This window comes from Ovis canadensis, chromosome 2 (genome assembly GCF_042477335.2).
Source record: "Ovis canadensis isolate MfBH-ARS-UI-01 breed Bighorn chromosome 2, ARS-UI_OviCan_v2, whole genome shotgun sequence".
Taxonomy (NCBI): domain Eukaryota; kingdom Metazoa; phylum Chordata; class Mammalia; order Artiodactyla; family Bovidae; genus Ovis; species Ovis canadensis.
Window position 1 is genome coordinate 212,411,052 of NC_091246.1, and position 19,199 is coordinate 212,430,250.

The 19,199-nt window shown below is 38.0% G+C and overlaps 1 protein-coding gene across 5 annotated transcripts in view; it reads left to right on the plus strand.

Annotated features, from left to right (window-relative positions):
• The window catches only part of PARD3B (par-3 family cell polarity regulator beta), a 1,167,593-nt gene that overhangs the window by 447,576 nt on the left and 700,818 nt on the right, over positions 1–19,199 (plus strand). For all 5 annotated transcript variants that reach the window (XM_069578084.1, XM_069578083.1, XM_069578085.1 and 2 more), the window contains exon 3: positions 2,381–2,552. In XM_069578084.1, coding sequence (XP_069434185.1) covers positions 2,381–2,552 — 172 coding nt within the window. The remainder of the gene's footprint in view (positions 1–2,380; positions 2,553–19,199) is intronic.

Consider the following 19,199-nt stretch of genomic DNA (forward strand, 5'->3'; position numbering starts at 1 on the left):
GATGAAGACTGGATGGAGGGTCTCTTATCACCCAGCACCTGTGGTGCCAGTGGCTTTGTGTGGATGCCACAGATTTAGGAACTGATTCTCTTCTTTCCAGGAGGAGAGACTTTATTTCATCCATTCATACAGACATCCAGAGGAGGTTCTGCAGAGATAATTCCTGTCAATCATGGGATTGGGAGACAGACAAAGCAATTAATTAATCAGAGAGTTGATGAGAGTTGGGGAGCCTCCAGGTCTCACTGTCATCATCTTTGAGAAAGCCATGTATTGCCTGTATCTCAAAAGAGTAGAATACACATTCTTCAGGGCATAGCATCATCCTGGACAAACTGCAAATATTTCATAGTGCAGCCTCTCTTTTTACAGCTTTTGTTTCAGAAAATGTTTATAGTATGTTCTGAATCGGTGGAATGGCCCCTAGTACAAATGACTGTCACTTTGGGAAACAAAATCTATCTGTGGTCCCACTAGGCAAACAGGTATAGAATTGTTAATATGTATGCTGTGACCTAATGTAGATATAATAATAATATGGAAAACAGTGAAGAAGCTTAAGGAGAGATGGTTATGTAAGAGACATAGATAATGATTTACTTATGAGTTATCAATTTTAAGCTTCTGGATTACACTACTGATTGGTATTTTATGTCTCTTTTCCCTATCATTTCAGGTGCATAGGATACGCTAAGACTTAAGAATGTAGCAAGAAGAAAAACTTGAGAAACTGTTTGTAGTACCAGTAAAATAAGCCACTTTGCCTTGTTGATTAATATATTAAAATAAGTATAACAAGTATGTGATAGAATTCACCAACATGCAAAAATTGAAATCATGTCACCAAAATAGTGATGAAATAGCACTTCTATCACAGTTTAAAAGTTGGTTTTATTTTTCTTTTCAGGATTAAAAGAGTTAAACTCTTCATTTTGGACAGATGATTAGAAAGATATAGTTCTCCTGATTATTTTTATACTAGAATAATCTTTCATTATTAATCCATTTAAGTCTTATCTCAAATCGGTTCATCAGTGCTACCAATTAAAAATAGAAAATGTATGTGCTCAATTTCAAGAATTAAAAATAATGCCTTGGGAGTAGCATTTTTTTCCTGTGGTGAGAGGATTGTTGGGTTTTCCAATTAAAGAAGTCTCCATACTGGAAATGAGTAGTCAATTATGAAAATTATTTTTGAATAGCCAATTTGCATATCCCTAATTGTATTCATTTCTTTTGAAAGACTGAACTTGAATTTATGATGTTTTGATTGGTTAACCCTGCACTGGTGTTATTAATACTATAACTAAGCCAACAAGATTCCCTTATGAATGGGGCTTTGAATGCCTTACCTGAAAAATGTTTGAATGATAAGTAGGTTTGTTTTATTTAATGAATGAAAATGTCTAAAGATTTACTAGCAGTTTTCTAGATTTGCATTTTGTAGACTGCCTTTTATTGGATTGACAGTAACTTCCCTGAGCCACCTACTGCACTCACATTTGGACTTTTCCTCATCAGCTTTGGACTTTTCCACTTTTCCAGTGAGAGACATTGGAAGTTTCTATCATGATGCTGTTTGCTGGCCAAAAATGTAGATTCATTCTGGGCTGTCTTTGCCGTTTATACAGCAATGTTTGCACAATTACTTGATTATTGAATGTTGCCCATATTTTAAAACAAATGACTTGACTGACAATTAAATGTTTTTATAGTAATGATGAGACACCTAGTTCTTCTATGAAATAAATTTGAGGTGAAGGTTGGAATAAATAACGTCCTGACGTTTAGTTTTATTGGACTTAAGCCAGTCAACACGGAGTTAGTCATGAAGGAAAAGACCAAAATTACAGGCATGAATATAAATGGGAAAACTACGTGTACAAGATATGCACAGATTGTGTATAAATATACACGTGTATGTATGACTCTGCTTATTATGGTTGTGTCTAAAAGGACAATTAGCAGTTTTATCATGTCTTTAGCTCTATCATGTCTACCCTGTTGTTCACATTCTGCATATTCAGCTTTCATGGTTGACAATACTCTTAAAAGAAAGAGATGCTGATGTCCTGTTAGGCACATTAGAAAAGAAAGTGCGGAGGGGATTGGGCCATTTCATTCCTTCCAGAAGGTTAGCCAAAAGTAGATCTCTATTCCAGGAATATACAAACAAACTGTTAATTGTTTCCTGACCGTGACCCTTTCAGACATAATATTGAATTAAGAGTTGTGATACAGTAACATTAAAGTTTTCAGTTTTAAGAGGTCTTTTATTAAAAAAAGAAAAAAAAGCAAATAAAGATCACAACGAGCTAGATAGTATCCATGTGATATGCGTGTCCTACAAAGTAATTAGTGTTACTGGATTTGTTTGTAGCTGATTGCTGTGTTTGATGAACAAGAACCACTCCACAAGATTGAGAGCCCCAGTGGAAACCCCGCAGGCCGGCAGAGCCCAGATGCTTTTGAGACGGAAGTGGCTGCACAACTGGCTGCATTTAAACCAGTCGGTGGGGAAATTGAAGTAACCCCTTCTGCTCTGAAATTAGGTAGGTGTATTTTTTAAGTCATCTGCTTTTCATCTGGTTGAAATAGATCATCTTGCTGTCTATGAGTTGCTTCCACTTTATGACTGACCCTGTTAATGTTTGCCTTTAAACCTGGACTGTCTTTCTCTAAATTATTTTTCACATAGATCTTTGCAGCTGCTGATGCTCAGGCAATGGATGCAGTTTCTTCTTGAACTACAGGTGAATTTGAATCGCATATCCTTGAACTGACAGGGGAGGAGTTAGACTGTAAATGAGGAGCTTTGTCTATAGCATATGTGTGCTATGTGTACTCAGTTGCTCAGTCATGTCCGGCTCTTTGTGACCTCATGGACTGTAGCCCCCCAGGCTCCTCTGTCCAAGGGATTCTCTAGGCATGAATACTGGAGTGGGTTGCCATGCCCTCCTCCAGGGGTGCTTTCCAACCCAGTGATCAAACCAAGGTCTCCTGCATTTCAGGGATATTCTTTACCATCTGAGCCAACAGGGAAGCCCATAGCATGTGAGGACCACTTAAATGTTTATAAAAGTCCCTGAAAAAAAGGCAGTGGCACCCCACTCCAATACTCTTACCTGGAAAATCCCATGGACAGAGGAGCCTGGTAGGCTCCAGTCCATGGGGTCGCTAAGAGTCGGGCACGAATGAGTGACTTCACTTTCACTTTTCACTTTCATGCATTGGAGAAGGAAATGGCAACCCACTTCAGTGTTCTTGCCTGGAGAATCCCAGGGCCAGAGGAGCCTAGTGGGCTGCCGTCTATGGGGTCGCACAGAGTTGGACACGACTGAAGTGACTTAGCAGCAGCAGCAGCAGAAAAAAAGTCACTTGGAAAAAAAACTAAGCATTATCAAGGATTCCAGGCTAGAGATAAAAGATCACTTCCTGTTTTAGCCACTTCTCCACCAACTGTGTATCTCAAGATTTGAGGAGAAACATTTTGAAGTTAGTTTTTTATTTCTGTCCTACTGATTTATTCCAGGCAAGTGATTCTGTTCAGAATGCTCATTTGTTGCATTTGTTTTGAAGGTGTTGGTAGAAAGAGAAAATATTCTTCTAAAATTTTAGTGAATTTCTGACTCCAAGATAAATAATGTCAATTTTGGTAATATCTCTTAAAGATAATTTTAGGTCAGGTTAAACCATAAAGTTTTGAAAATCCACTAATATTGTGTTACTTAAAACTACTTTTTATTCATATTGAATGTATGCATCCATTTTGAGGACACTTTAAGCACCGGTTATAGGTTAATTCTCAAGCTAGAACAGAGGTTGTTTTTATGCAAAACATATGCTTAAAATTGTAAAGACTGTGCATAGTATAATTTTTGCCATTTGAAACAAAGTATATTGTAAAGTTTATTTTACATGCCAGGATACTGAGTATCTATATATTTTGTACTGATTTTCTGGAAAGCATCTATAGTACCTGTTTTAAAATAAACCAAGTGGAAATGAATGACCTGTCATCTTCATAATTTCCCTCTATCTTTTGGAAATCAAGCTAGCAGAGCAGTTCTGCTGGACCGCAGACATTGAAGGGCTTAGTGGCAGCTTCTTTTCATCTGGAGCGAGGTTTGTGGCAACAGCAACCTCACAGCCCTCTCATTCATTTGCATAATGGATGCGTTTTTATCCATTATGCAAATAGTATGGGAGGAAAATTAGGCAATAAGGGAAGACGAAAGGAGAAAATTGCTCTTGCTTGTTTTAATATACTATTTATAAGCAAGCTCTGTGGTCTTCAAAAGTCTCAACCTCAGAGTACTACCTGTGCCTGAGAATTTGTTTTTTCACCTTTCTCTTATGAGCTTTCTCAGGTTAAAAAAAAAAAAAAGGTTATTTTTCTTTAGCTTTTTCAGCTTCTTTTATTGAACCATCTGAGCAATACAATGTTCAATGTAGAAAGAAAAGCAAGTTGAAATTCCATATCTTTGAAAGTGGACTTTCCGCTTCTTCAATACTCATTTTGGATCAGACACAGAGAAAAATATATATTCAGTGTTAATTATATTCTAGGCACAGACCTCAAGGCAGTGCACCAAGTATTCTAAACCCTGTACTCCTGGCAACTTATTAGAGCCTCACGATACTCAGTTGGGTTCTATTATCTCCCTTATGTAAGAGATGAGGAAACAGGCATTGAGCAGTTACGTGACTCCTCCAAGTCACATAGCTGTTAGGTGGCGAACTTAGCATTTGAACCCTTGCTGGTTCCAGGCCAGGAATAATTGTGCTGTGCTGTCTTTCATATGCTATTTGTAAAAGAATATATTGATATAATCTTCCTTAGAGTTATTTTGTGAATATACGCCAAAACCTGAAAATGCTTTACCCCTTGGCGTCAAATCCTGTTTCACTTAGTGTCATAGATGAAATGGTGAAATTGGCCAGCCTTCACTATTGGGTGGGCAGTGTTGCCTTCCAGCCATTCAGTCTGAAACGGTGGATATCGCTGCTGTTTCTCCTTTTTCTTATCATCCACACTTTCTTTAGCCTTCATGTCCAGGAGCACTGAAGCAGGCCAGAGCTTTCACACTGATCAGCAGTAGGCTCATGATACTGCAGAGGCCTCAGACTGACCTCTTTCTCTACCACACCTGCTTTCCCCAATCCCTGCCTCTCCAGAGTGCCCTTCCCAAGTCACAAATCTGATTAGATAACTCCTCTGCTTAAACAACTTCCAGCAGGTTCCCGCTGTGAGAAGGACCGTGTCCAAACTGGTTAGTGAGCTGATACAGGTGGTCCCTTGGAATTAGATGGAGAAATCTGGGCAGGGATGAATGACGAAGAAATCATCCCTTGTCTACTCTCATGGTTCTCTCAGACTCTGCACTTTACATTTCCAGAATTTTAAAAGCAAAGGAAAAAAAAAAAAGATCATTGTGTTTCTCAGATAGAGAAATAAAAGACAGAAAGCAAAGCCACCAGCTTTGGTATCTGCCCATTCTGTTTCCCTTCACTGTCCTCAGGGTAGGGTGTGGTTATGGCTTGGGTATAGGGAGATGGGAGCTCTACTTGGGAGCAGATGCAGGGTCCATGGGTAGCTCTTCTGAGAGGTGGCCTGGTTGTACTGCCAGGCCCACCCTGAGACCTTGTTTAGAAAATGAATTGGGCAGGGAGGGAGGGCTGTAGTCAGAGGAGGGGGAGCAAGTCTGTTTTAAGTATTCGTCATCACAGAAGGCAAATAAAATGCCAAACCCCAGCCCATCCTCTCTGCTTCCTACTCACTTCTCAGAGGCTACTGGAACTGGTTCTACTTCTCATGGGACTCCTTGGTCCAGACTGGTACAACAGACGTAGGGCTGATTCTCCCTAGTTTTCTCACTCTTGAGATCCATTCTTGACAATAGGGAATTTAACCATGACTGGTTCACATGCTTTTTCTTACTTAAAGAGACACAGTTTAACAGATTTTGGGAATCAATACAGTCTTCTCTTTATTGGTGATTGTTAATCACCAGTAGTGTAGGTTTTACTGATATTGAAATAAAAATGTACTCAACATTCAGTATAATTTTTATATCTCTTCTGAATACAAGTTCATCATCAACAGTATCCTACTAAAGATTCACAACCTTCCTCACATACATGCAGACAGTGGTTGGCCGTACCTTTGTTTTCTTTATCTCCCAAGATGAAATAACTTATACACAGAACATGCAGAAAGTTCGTTTTCGGGAACTCGTACAGATCCAGCCCCTCATTTTCTGCCCACTTTTATTACTGGCCTCTGTTCCACAGTCACTTTGACCTACAGCTCCCAGAAGCCGCTTCCTGTTGCTGTTTTTAGTCACTGTCGTGTCTGACTCTTTCGCAACCCCGTGGACTTTAGCCCACCAGGCTCCTCTGTCCATGGGATTTCCCAGACAAGAATACTGCAATGGGTTGCCATTTCCTCCTCCAGGGTTCTTACCAACCCAGGGATCAAACCCGTGTCCCCTGTGTTTCCTGCATTGGCAGGTGGATTCTTTACCATTGAGTCACTTGGGAAACTCCACAGCTTGCCATTCACTGTTTGCTACTTTCTTTCAAACTTGTTTTGTAGTTAGAATTTCCTTCCTTGGCTCTCACTCTTTTGCCTCTTTCCAACTTGGTGAAATTGTATGCACTTTTAAACTCAATTTCAAATATGACCTTGTTTGTGAAACCTCATCCAAATCTTCAAGACAGTATGGTAAGTGTGCCATAAATCTATTTGTTAATTCTTCAACAAGGGATACAAAGATGAATAAACTTTCTACTGACCGAAAGGAATTCATAGTATTGCACCCTAAGTAAGCTAATGGGGAACATATTAAAATTTTTAGTTTGTAAGACAAATGTTAAATCAAGTGGGCAACCACATGATTCCAACTTCATTCATCTAAGTTATTTAATACCATTTACTTTCTAATGGGTTTTCTAATGTAATGCTAAATGACTAAGTTCTGACTCAGCCCTACCTAGCAAATCTTTCTAGCACTTCAAGATTTTAATGTTTCTGAAGTTGACCAGTGCATTTTACTGTGTAGACTAGAGATTGCTAACCTGAGAGTCTATTTAATAAAAGAGAATGTCAAACAAACACCAGATAGAATAGCAAAGAATCATATCCACAGGGTCCTTTAGAGTTTAGAATCATCTAGTTTAGGAATTTTCCAAGTCTTATACGCAGAACCCTATGGTACTTAACACATTTTGGAATTTCAGCAGACATTTGATTCTAATTAATAACATTTATTGGGCATTTAAGTTTTGGATGCTCTTCTAATTTATTCACATTCACTCTTTGAACACATGTGATTGGTTATGCTAACAGGGCAGAAAGGGATGCAGAGGGCTGTTGAGTAGGCAATAGAGAATTCTAATACCACTTAGAAGTCTTACAGCAAAGAAACCTACCTTCACTCAAAAGAATTGTAGCACCTTTTAAAGCAGCTTTTGTGAAAAGCTGGTCTTCTAATAGACAATTCTATAGAATTTCATAATAGCACTTTACTATACAATTAGCATTATTTTACAAATGACCAGGTGAAAGGTTAGAGAGATTGGTGTGTGCTCTGATGTCAAATAACTAGTTGGTTAAAAGAGTAAAATTGGAACCCATAATACATTTCTTGGCTTTCAGCTCCATGACATTTTTTTAGATTAATTTTGTAGGTTTCAATTATCTGATTATTTTCATACTAAATGAAATACAATAACACCTTATGTCCTTTTTGAAATGAGATAGAGTATAAATTACTAAATAGATACTGTGCATAGCTGTAAATAAAAAGGCTAATAAGGAAATAAAGACTAGAAAATTAAGATGAAGGAAATTACTTGTAAAACCTTCCGTGTCAGAAATGAATTTTCTCCTGTTGCTTCCCTCCGTGTGCGTTCTCACACATGTGCTTGCGTGTGCGTATGTGTGGATATTTGAGGGGGGATATTGCACTAAAGCAAATACGCTAATATCTGGAACACCTGGGTACTGTTTCCCCAGATTGTGGATACTTTTGTAATTTTTGACATTTCATGTATTTTCATATAGAACCATATGTAAATAAGACAAATTATTGAGGACACTTAACTTGATGTTTGGAAGAGTAAGAGTTTTAGCCTTTCAGCTACTAATCCTTAGGCCGACTTTATGATCAGTGGTAACTGACCTTCTGCTGTTCCCCAAAAGACCTCATGAGGCTGTAGCCCAAGGTTGACCCAATTTTTGTCCCTTGAAAACCAGTGTTAGGGAGTCAGTCCCAGACTACAGTATTTGATCTTTGTGTCCAGACAAGTCATTTATTGCATTTTTCCAAACCAAGAATAAACCAGGGCACATTTGATATTCTATAGACATGAATATTCTGGGCTGAGACCACACGGGTTACTTCTTTATGTGTCACTGCCGGAGCTCCCTGGGCCATAGTTTTCTCATCTATAAAATAGGCCTTTCTTTCTCTAATGAGCTATGACCATCCCAAAAGAGTTTCATTAATTCCAAGCTGAATTTGAATCTGACTCCATGCCCCTGTCAGTTTCTATCCTATGGCCTCAGTTAATTGGGCTTCCCTGGTGGCTCATTATTTTGGAACTTTTGGTAACATTTCTTAGTATTCTTGACTGAAATTTGCAGTAAGCTTCCATGGGAAAATCTCTCTGTAGTTGTAATTATTTTAGTAATGCAATTTAAACAGTGCATCGGGATAAAAAGTACTTTAAACTGTGTTGTTGCCACTCTTGTGATCTACATTACCCAGATATAAAGCAACCTGATTAAAATTTGGAGTTGCAATGAGTATTAGCTTTATTCTCCTCTTGTACATTAAACTTTGAAGATGAGATACTTTCTATTTGAAAGTGCTTCTTGCTTTCAGACTTGAAAGCTGAAAGGTGCCTCAGATGCTGTATTGTTTCCATGTGTGTTTGTGCTTCAAAACCGAAATGAAAATTACGATTGTATGTTTGTTATGATATAATTTTCAAAACATTGAGTTCTCTCTTTGCTTTCAGTAGTTCCCAGATAATATGGTATAGCCATAGATTAGGTTGGAAATTGTGGCCATTTTCTATCTGATTTTGACTAATTTACTGCATAAGGGAAACATATGGGATCATTTGTATGATTTTTTAAAGAAACCAAATCCTTTTATGGCACTGATCTTCAGGAAAAAAATAAAGGAGGAAGTTTATTCCTTTAATTAGACTGCAGTGTTTAAGTAGCTGCTGTGTCCATAATGTGAGTTTAAGTATTGGCATCTGATCCTAGACAAACACAGTCACACCACACACATAGCAGAATGAAAGCTCAGGGCTGGGCCATGCTTCTGCCCAAGCCTTTGAATTCTGACTACAAAGCACCCAAGTCTGTGAGGGTTCCTTGTTACTGGGAGCTCTCTGCTGTGGGTGATGAAACCCCAAGTTGGAATGACCAGGGAATTGAGGTTATTTGCTTGGATGAATCCATAAGTCATCATTTGGTCGTTGAGTTTCGTCCTATTTGTTTCCTGTTGGGGCTGATTATTCAAAAGTTAACAGCTATAGAATAGCTTTCTTTTCTCTTCTTTTGTCTTCTCTGGGAGCTGGGTATTTTTTTCTCATGTAGGCTTAGATGAATGATGTTGTAATTAGCTATGGTAACCTTGCCAGGCTATCATCAATCAGTCATAGCCATGTAGTCTAGAAAGCGTGTGCATGCTTTTCTGCTATTACAGTAACTAAATCAGAACTAAGGAGGTCACAGTGTTCTAACCATTTCTGACACCGTTATTCTTTTGCTGCTGTTTTGGATTTTATTATAGTTTGGTTTCAGAGTAGGTGAAAAGTTGCTGGAGAAAGAGGTGGTACTGGGAAAGTCAAGTTAAACACTGGATATATATATATTTTTATTGTAATACTCTGGAAAGGGCCTGAGGTATTTGGTTAAATGAAAGAATTAAATCAGTATCTAAAGACAAGCAGCTGCTATCAAATATTAAACAGTAATTACTACACAGGAATAATTTCTGTTGTGTTAGTGAAGTACAAATGTGAATGATAGTTGAAATATGAAGTTTTCACTATGCCTAGCATTGCATTCTGAGTAACAGCAGATGAATGGTCTATGTGAACATACTTCACAGATGAGCAATCAGTTCATAGCATTTTGCAAAAATAGCATATGAGTTTTGCTTAAAGATATTTTATATTCTTAGAAAGTTTTAAGTGAGTCATTATTTATTGAATTATTAAATGTTAAGCAATGAAAAATTTTAAAAATCATTATTCTAATAGAACTGCTTATATTTTTCTCAATTTTCTATCCAATTCATCTTTTAATTTTACTCTTTTTTTCACCTGCTCAGTTCTCCTCCTGTCTCTTTTCTTTAATTTTGTGTGCTATGTCTAATGGCTAAATTCAGTACCTAAATTGATAGTACGTTGGCTGTACTCTAATAAAAACATGTTAAAGGGAATTTGCATTTAGCCATTTATCCCCAAAATGTAAGACAGTACATAAAAACCAAGCTCTCCTTCTTGTTCTTTTCTAACTGTATTTTCTAAGTTGATTATATGACCTCAAAAAACAAACCACCAAAAAGAATCCCATTGATTTCACCATCTCCCCTTTGGCCTCTTGCTGATGCTGGGCCCACACTGAGACAGTCTGCAGATCCTCTCGTAAACAAACGGAATGAAAGGTCACCTTCCTACTGCTCGCTTGATATTAGACCCCTGGGTTTCCAAGCCTGTTTTGCAGATTGCTTTTAATAGTAAGCCCAGTGAAACTCTGTTTGCAGAGGCCTAGGCCCTGACTAGTGAAAATATTTTCAGCCATGCTGTCATACTCACCTTGTAGTTCCCTGGACCACTGATGAAGTAATTTTTGGTTTGGCCTTATAATAAAAGAAAGAAAACTCTCCTCCTCCTCCTGCTTCCCAACACACGAATCCATAGTCTTTTTTTTTTTTTTCTCCCTTCCCCAACCCTTGCTACAGCTCCCATCTACCTTTCTTAAAACCACTTCTCAACTCTCTGCTATTCAGGTGCTCTGGGACAGTCAACAGGGCCAAGAAGAATGACCCTCATTCTCTCAATATAACTGCTGCGTTTTAGAGCCTCGTTGGGTTTCACATGTCTGTCACAGAATGCTTTCTAATTATTCATCTGTATTAAAAATTTCTGAACAATGTGACTCAGATTTTTACAAATAGAAATCTTTGTGACCATAAAATAGATTACATTTCTCATACATTTCTAATCACACTTAAGCAAATTATTTATAATAACCCTGCTGATTTTCTTTTGCAGTTAGAAATTAAAGAATCTTGCTAACCATTTAAAACATGGTAAAGCTTTTTTTGCACCAACAATTTTAATATATGGTTTAGACTTTGGGACCTTTCCTCTGTGTGTGAGGATGCATGTGTATGCACAACCCGCTCACATGCACTTTTTTTCCCCTCTTTCCGCCCAGATGGACGGGGCAAGAGGGGGGGAACCCACTAATTTAATTATTTACAGAAGATCCATCTTAAGGACAAGTCACTCAGAGTTGGACACGCTTTCATGACTGGCTCAGGATTTTCTCATTTGCTTTATCTGATAAAGACATATGATGAATTACAACCCAATATACACACATTTGCTTATTTCCTTGCTCTATACCCATTCTGAAATTTTACTAAGATCTTGATTTGGCCCGATGAAAGCAGGAAATACTGAAACAGCTTGATCTATTCATTCTCACATCCCAAGGTGATAAGGAAAGGTGACAGCCTTTGCTTAGTAATTGCCTTAAGAAAAGCTATCTCTCTTGTGTTTACCTTTTTTTAATGTTTACTAGATAAAATAAGACAACCTCCCAGATATCGCCACCCCACCCTGTCAGTTTATCATTGAAACCATGCATCCATCATATGGTACACACCAAATGGTACTCATTTTGTTTGTTCATAAGCTTAATGAGAAAATCTTGATAGCTATCAGAAAATACAGGTGACCTTTTAAAAGTATCAGAAAAGTTCTGATTGCTTTTCTGTAGAAATATAAGGCTCTTCATTAAATTCCTCAAACTCCTTTACAGATGGAAGAAATTTGGGGCTTTGTATTTTTTTTTTTCCTGTGTGCAAAATTAAAGTACAGGAAATTATGTGGTACATCTTGCTTATTTTCTTTTTGTTTATATGGAAGACTTGACTATGATTACTTAATGCATGTGTACAGAATATGTCATGATTAAGGAAAATAAGTGAGAGTAAGTTTTTGCCTTACCACAACCTATTTAAAACCGTAACACTTGTATTTCGTGTTTTAGGATAATATTGATTAAAGAAGCCATTACTTCAATGTCATATTTCTTGATACTGTTGATAAAAATGGTTTTTCCATATTCTTTTGTGCTATTTGATCTGAAAAATGGCATGGATAACAGCAAGCTGAATGGCTTTGTGTCATCTGGTTCTGCATAGTTGTGATGATCAATTAAACTCTCCTTATGTTTTTAAAACAAATAGACTTTGTGCCCCAGAGATCTGAAAGCATGAGGCAAAGTTCTTATTTTAGTCACAGTTCAGGAATAATGTCCTTTGACCTTGTGACTTTAGTTTGGTATTACAGTTAACTGCCTTTATGGCAGAGAGTTCAGCATTTGCACAACTGATGCCTGCTCTTTTTAGATGACCGTACTTAAGAGGATAGCAATAGAAATCAGTCTGTCTGATGCCAGTGCTCCAGAAGATGGTGGTGTGCCTGTCACTGACTTCAGTTAATCAAGAATTATTTATTCCTGGCCTAAAACATATTATTAGCTTAGGCTACCAGAATAATATAAAATAGAACAAGTTATGAACTCATTCTCAAGTAGCTTACAATCTTGCCTTAAGAGAGACTGACTTAAGTTGACTTAAGATATTTTACTAAGTGAGTCTCTTCACTTGGGTCAGTTCAGTTCAGTAGCTCAGTCGTGTGTCACTCTGCAACCCCATGGACTGCAGCATGCCAGGCTCCCCTGTCGATCAACAACTCCCTGGAGCTTGTTCACACTCATGTCCTTCGAGTCGCTGATGCCATCCAACCATCTCATCCTTTGTCATCCGCTTCTCCTCCTGCCTTTAATCTTTCCCAGCATCAGGGTCTTTTCCAGTGAGTCAGTTCTTCATATTAGGTGGCCAAAGTATTGGAGTTTCAGCTTCAGCATGAGCCCTTCTGATGAATATTCTGACTGATTTCCTTTAGGATGGACTGGTTGAATCTCCTTGCTGTCCAAGGGAATCTCAAGAGTCTTATCCAACATCACAGTTCAAAAGCATCAGTTTTTGTGCACTCAGCTCTCACATCCATACATGACCACTGGAAAAACCATAGCTTTGACTAGACAGACCTTTGTTGGCAAAGTAATGTCTCCACTTTTCAATATGCTGTCTAGGTTGGCCATAGCTTTTCTTCCAAGGAGCAAGCGTCTTTTAATTTCATGACTGCAGTCACCATCTGCAATGATTTTGGAGCCCAAGAAAATAAAGTCTGTCACTGCTTCCACTGTTTCCCCATCTATTTGCCATGAAGTGATGGGACCAGATGCTATGATCTTAGTTTCCTGAATGTTGACCTTTAAGCCAACTTTTTCAGTCTCCTCTTTCACTTTCATCAAGAGGCTCTTTAGTTCTTCTCTTTCTGCCATAAGGGTGGTGTCATCTGCATATCTGAGGTTATTGATATTTCTCCCAGCAGTCTTGATTCTTGGTTAGGTTTCCATTTTTATAATTTACAACAGTTATAGTAACACAGGACATGCAATTATAAAACCATACAGTTGAGAAAATACATGTGGTATAAGTAAATTTAGATGTGCACAGAAGCTTCTGTGTGTGCCATTAGTCATGTGGGATATCTCCTTATAGCTTGGTTAACTGTCTTTTATTTGAGTCTTTGGTTGATAGTTTCATGGAGATAATACGACTTCAAGTTTGTAGTCTATGTTGTGACTGTTTTTATTGACTCTCTATTTTGGGCAGTGCTAGCTTTATCTTCTATTAGATGACCAGAAATATTTCGGCTCCCAGTCTTTCCACTACCACCAAACATGTCCTGAGCTGCTCAAGTGAGGTCTCTGAGGTCTCATTAATGGGTCAATGGATAAATATTTATTTATCTACCCATTCATCTATCCTTCTCACCAAAGACACTCTAGTCAGATGGACTAATTTGATTCTAGATAGTGATATTGGAGACCAAACTTCTTCCCTGGCGAGTTGAGCTAATTCACAGTCAGAAGAATTAGATATGCTGGAGCCAGGAAGTAGAGGTCATAGATCTACTCTTTCTTTTTCATGGATGACCACATAAATTACTGATTAGACCCCAACAGTAATCTTTTCTGCTCCCAATCTATAGGCTATTCTTCAGCCTAATTTATGTATATGATGCAGAAAGTTTAAGGAAGTTCTGTTTTCAGCCTGTTTATTCTCTGACTCAGAATACCATCCTCCAGGTGAGTGAGCAAATTGTCTAAACACAGTTGTCCTATGCGTGAATCCTTCCACATTGTGGATTGTACTGAGAAGAAACAATTTGACCATGTCGGAAGATTTCATTAAAGAAGTTTCTAGAAAGAGTTTGGTGTTGTTGTTTGTTTGTTCCTTTTCAGACCTCTTTTAAAACCGACTTAAAAATTTTCTTTAAAAGACCTTCCTTGACTGCTTTCTTAATGGTCTGTTTTAAAAGATAGCATTTTATCATTTGTTTGGTAGCTGTCATAAGTTGTGTATAATAATCTGTCTTTATAATGTGAAAAGTTATGTGAGGTTAAGCAAAATTCTTGTCTATAATTCATATCTTCTGAAAAAATAGTGTTTTCTCAGTATTAAAAATGTAACCTAATAAATTTGATTTAATATCTTAAGCAAGTAGGCAATGCATTATTTCCAGAAAAAAAAAAAAAACCCAAGGAATGGAAAAGGATATAGACTATATATTGTTATTTAGTCATTCAGTCCTGTCTGACTCTTTTGTGATCCCATGGACTGTAGTCCACCAGGCTCCTCTGTCCAGGAGATTTCCCAGGCAAGAATACTGGAGTAGGTTGCCATTTCCTTCTCCAAAATGGAGTGGGTTGCCATGCCCTCCTCCAGGAGATCGTCCCAGCACAGAGATTGAACCTGCATCTGCTGTGTTTTCTGCATTGCAGGCAGATTCTTTACCACCGAGCCACTGGGGAAGCACTTTATAACATATAGTGTAGAAATTAAGAGTAGAAGTCTTGGAGCAAGACTACGTAAGTCAGATATACCTCTGCCCTTGCAAGCTGGGTTATCATAGGCAATTGTTTAACATCACCATGCCTCAGTCTTCTTATCTATAAAATGGATAATATTAGCAGTGCCAAATGGAGTTGTTGTAAGCATCAAAAGCACTCATATGTATGTAAAAATAAAACACTTAGAATAGTGCCTGTCATATAAGAGGTAAATAACTAGTCACTATTAATGTTTTTATCATATATTTATTATTGATCATTTAGAACAAAATCTCCTTGTCCTTATGTAATTGATATTTTGATCTGGCCCTTTGTTCTCCCCTTTTCTCATTTTTAACTTTCAACCCATAACTTTATATTCTCTCTTTTTTATAAAAACATAGATTCTGGTCATCTTATGCCTTTCTCTAAGCCACAAAATTAAATGAGATTTTCCTCTCTTCAGGCTTCCAAGATAAATGGTAAAATGGTCTGTTGCAGCCACAACAATACCCAGGGATGTTAATCAGAGTAATGTAATTGCTTCAAAGTTTTCAAATAATACCTTTGTGCTTATTTTTAGAGATTTGTAGCAGGGTAATTGCTTTGATTCTTTTTTATCCTTACTGAACTCAAGTACTTACTTTCATATTCTCACCCTGATGCAGCATATTGTTCATAAGGATTTTCTTTTAGAATTGGTAAGTGCATGCTCTTCATGTTTGACAATACTTTTACACAAGGGAATAAGAATACATTTTTGATGCTGTTACCCTCATCCAACTGGCCTAGAGTACTGGATGTGTTGGGGTGCCATCAGAAAACAGATTAAATGCTCACAGGTGTAATTGAGAGAATTTAATAATGGGATTATTTATGAAAGGGAGGCATTCAAATTCTGAAAAAAACTGAGAGCTCTTATCATCCCAGGCCTGAAAAAAAGAGACAATTTACCAATCTGGTAAGAACCACTGATGTGTGAAAGAAGTATTACAGGATCAGAACTTATGCCCTAAGCTTGTCCAGCCACCACTTTCAAGTGTGGAGTTGGCAGAGAGGGGAATAAACATCCTCAGATCCCCCTCTTCCTACCCTTTTCTGCTGATCCTTCCTCATGGCCAAACCCTACAAGTAGCCAAAGGGCAACTGGTCTGTGTGATGCACTGAGTTGCTGAATAGAAGTCAACCTTCTGGGGCCAGAACAGGGCTAACGAGACGAGGAAGTGGCTCCAGACAGCATCATGAAAATCACCCAACACAAATACTTAATCTGTGTATATCTGAGCTGACTTTTGCTGAAGAAGAACAAAAGAGAAGAAGACAAAGGATGAGATGGTCGGATGGCATCACTGACTCAACGGACATGTGTTTCAGCAAGCTCTGGGGAGTTGGTAATGGACGGGAAAGCCTGGCGTGCTGCAGTCCATGGTGTCTCAAAGAGTCAGACACGACTTAGTACCTGAACTGAACTGAGCTAACTTTTTATAAGATGCTGGAGTGCATGAATAATGCTAGAAAATTAAGGAAAATTTGATTATATATTTGGCATGGAACTTAGCTACTGGAATATAGAAATCATTAAAATCTACTGTTTTTCATCAAGGTGTTCACAATTCAGTGCCATAATTCTCATCATTTTCTTTTTAACTGAGACATAGCATGGTGATATTTCTGTCTACAACACGCTGAAATGCAGTGTCTCCCTCTTTGTAAGATTTCTGTTGTGCTGACTATAATTCCACTACCTTTGGAACTCAATTAGTAATGCACCTCAGCTTTCAGTTTACAAAAAGAGTTGGAATGAATATCTTAACAGTTTTTTCATGTTTCTTCCTTTCCAAACTTTCATACAAATGACAGCTGAGGTAAAAATAAAGGTGGGGAGCAGAGCTTAATAAAAAAACACTAGAAAAGAAAGAGGGAAATGGGAAATGGAAAGAATCAGATGAAAAGATGACTTGCACTTCAGGCTAGCCTAGAGGAAAGCCTTCCTAGAGGTGGACAACCTGCCTGCCTGCTTCTTATGCAGGTTTGTCACAGTTATACCTGTCAGCAAACATCAGAACTTTGTTCAGAAAAGGCCAACGTATTGTCAAGAAAAAGTGAAGCTACTTGTTCTTAATCAGTTGTATTGAGAAATATGAATGGACAACCACCACTGACCAGACATTGAAGGGAACAACAGCTGAAAAGATGGCACTAGGATAGAACTGACAAGACATCCTTGGAGAAGAATGAAGAAACGAGAGGATATCAAGATTACCGGATATCAAGATTTATAAAGTTACAGTAATTGACTCAGTGTGGTTTGGCACTGACAAATGAATGGCATCGAATAAAATTCCCAGCAACAGGCCCTCACAGATAGAGCCATTTGCTTTATATCTGATTTGACACTTTTGCAGTGGGGAAGGGATGGTGCCAAATCATCAGCTATATAGAAAACATTAATCCCAACCTCACACTTAATAAAAATTCAATGCTAGACAGGTTGTAGACTTAAATAGTAAGGAACAGGAAAAAAAAAAAAAAGACCATGAACTATGGAAGACAGCATAGGGGAAATGGGACTATGTGCATAGCTTTGGAATTAGGCTTATTTGTGAAATAGGACATAAATGCTAGCCATAAGAATAATTTTGATGAATTGGATTATGTTAAAGAACTTCTTGATGAAAGTGAAAGAGAAGAGTGAAAAAGGTGGCTTAAAGCTCAACATTCAGAAAACCAAGATCATGGCATGCAGTCCCATCACTTCATGGTGGTTAGATGGGGAAACAGTGGAAACAGAGGCTGACTTTATTTTTTGGGCTCCAAAATCACTGCAGACAGTGATTGAAGCTATGAAATTAAAAGACGCTTACTCCTGGGAGGGAAAGTTATGACAGCAATTTAAAGAGCAGAGACATTACTTTGCCAACAAAGGTCTGTCTAGTCAAGGCTATGGTTTTTCCAGTGATCATGTATCGATGTGAGAGTTGGACTATAAAGAAAGCTGAGTGCAAAAGAATTGATGCTTTTGAACTGTGGTGTTGGAGAAGACTCTTGAGAGTCCCTTGGACTACAGGGAGATCCAACCAGTCCATTCTAAAGGAGATCAGTCCTGAGTTTTCATTGGAAGGACTGATGTTGAAGCTGAAACACCAGTATTTTGGCCACCTGATGTGAAGAGCTGACTCATTTGAAAAGACCCTGATGCTGGGAAAGATTGAGGGCAGGAGGAAAAGGGGACAGCAGAGAATGAGATAGTTGGATGGCATCACCAATTCAATGGACATGAGTTTGAGTAAACTCTGGGAGTTGATGATGGACAGGGAGGCCTGGCATGCTACAGTTCATGGGGTCGCAAAGAGTTGGACACGACTGAGCAACTGAACTGACTGACTGAAAGAGCGTCCATTAGTGAATAGATACCATTACAAGAGTGAAAAAGAAAAGCCGTAGACTCTGAGAAGACATTTGTAATACATAAAATCTAACAAAGGGCCATGCCCAGAGTATATGAAGAACTCACCAAAATGATGGAACAGACAACTCAATAGAAAAATGGAAAAGAATTCTAATAGGCACTTCATAAAATGAATAGCTTGTGAATATACCAAAAAGATGTTCAATTTCATTAATCTTCATGGAAAAGCACATTAATTAAGACCACATTGCAAATTTGACATCAAAATAAATTGTATAGTATTGGCTTATAATCCAAAACATAAAATAAATTTACAAGTCTATTGTGGTAGAAATAGATAATTGAATAACCAAAGGTGGTTGAGGTGGGAAGTTACAAATCTTTTTTACAGAAGAGTTCTGTAAATAATATATGTTGATAACTGCCCTTTGTGCATGGCTGGGCTTGGTGACTCACTTCCAAAGACTGGATATGGAAAAAGAAAATAAGTGTACAGTGAAACCTGGCCAACACTACCTGAACGAACTGATCAAGATTACCATCACCAGGGGGAAATCAACTGAG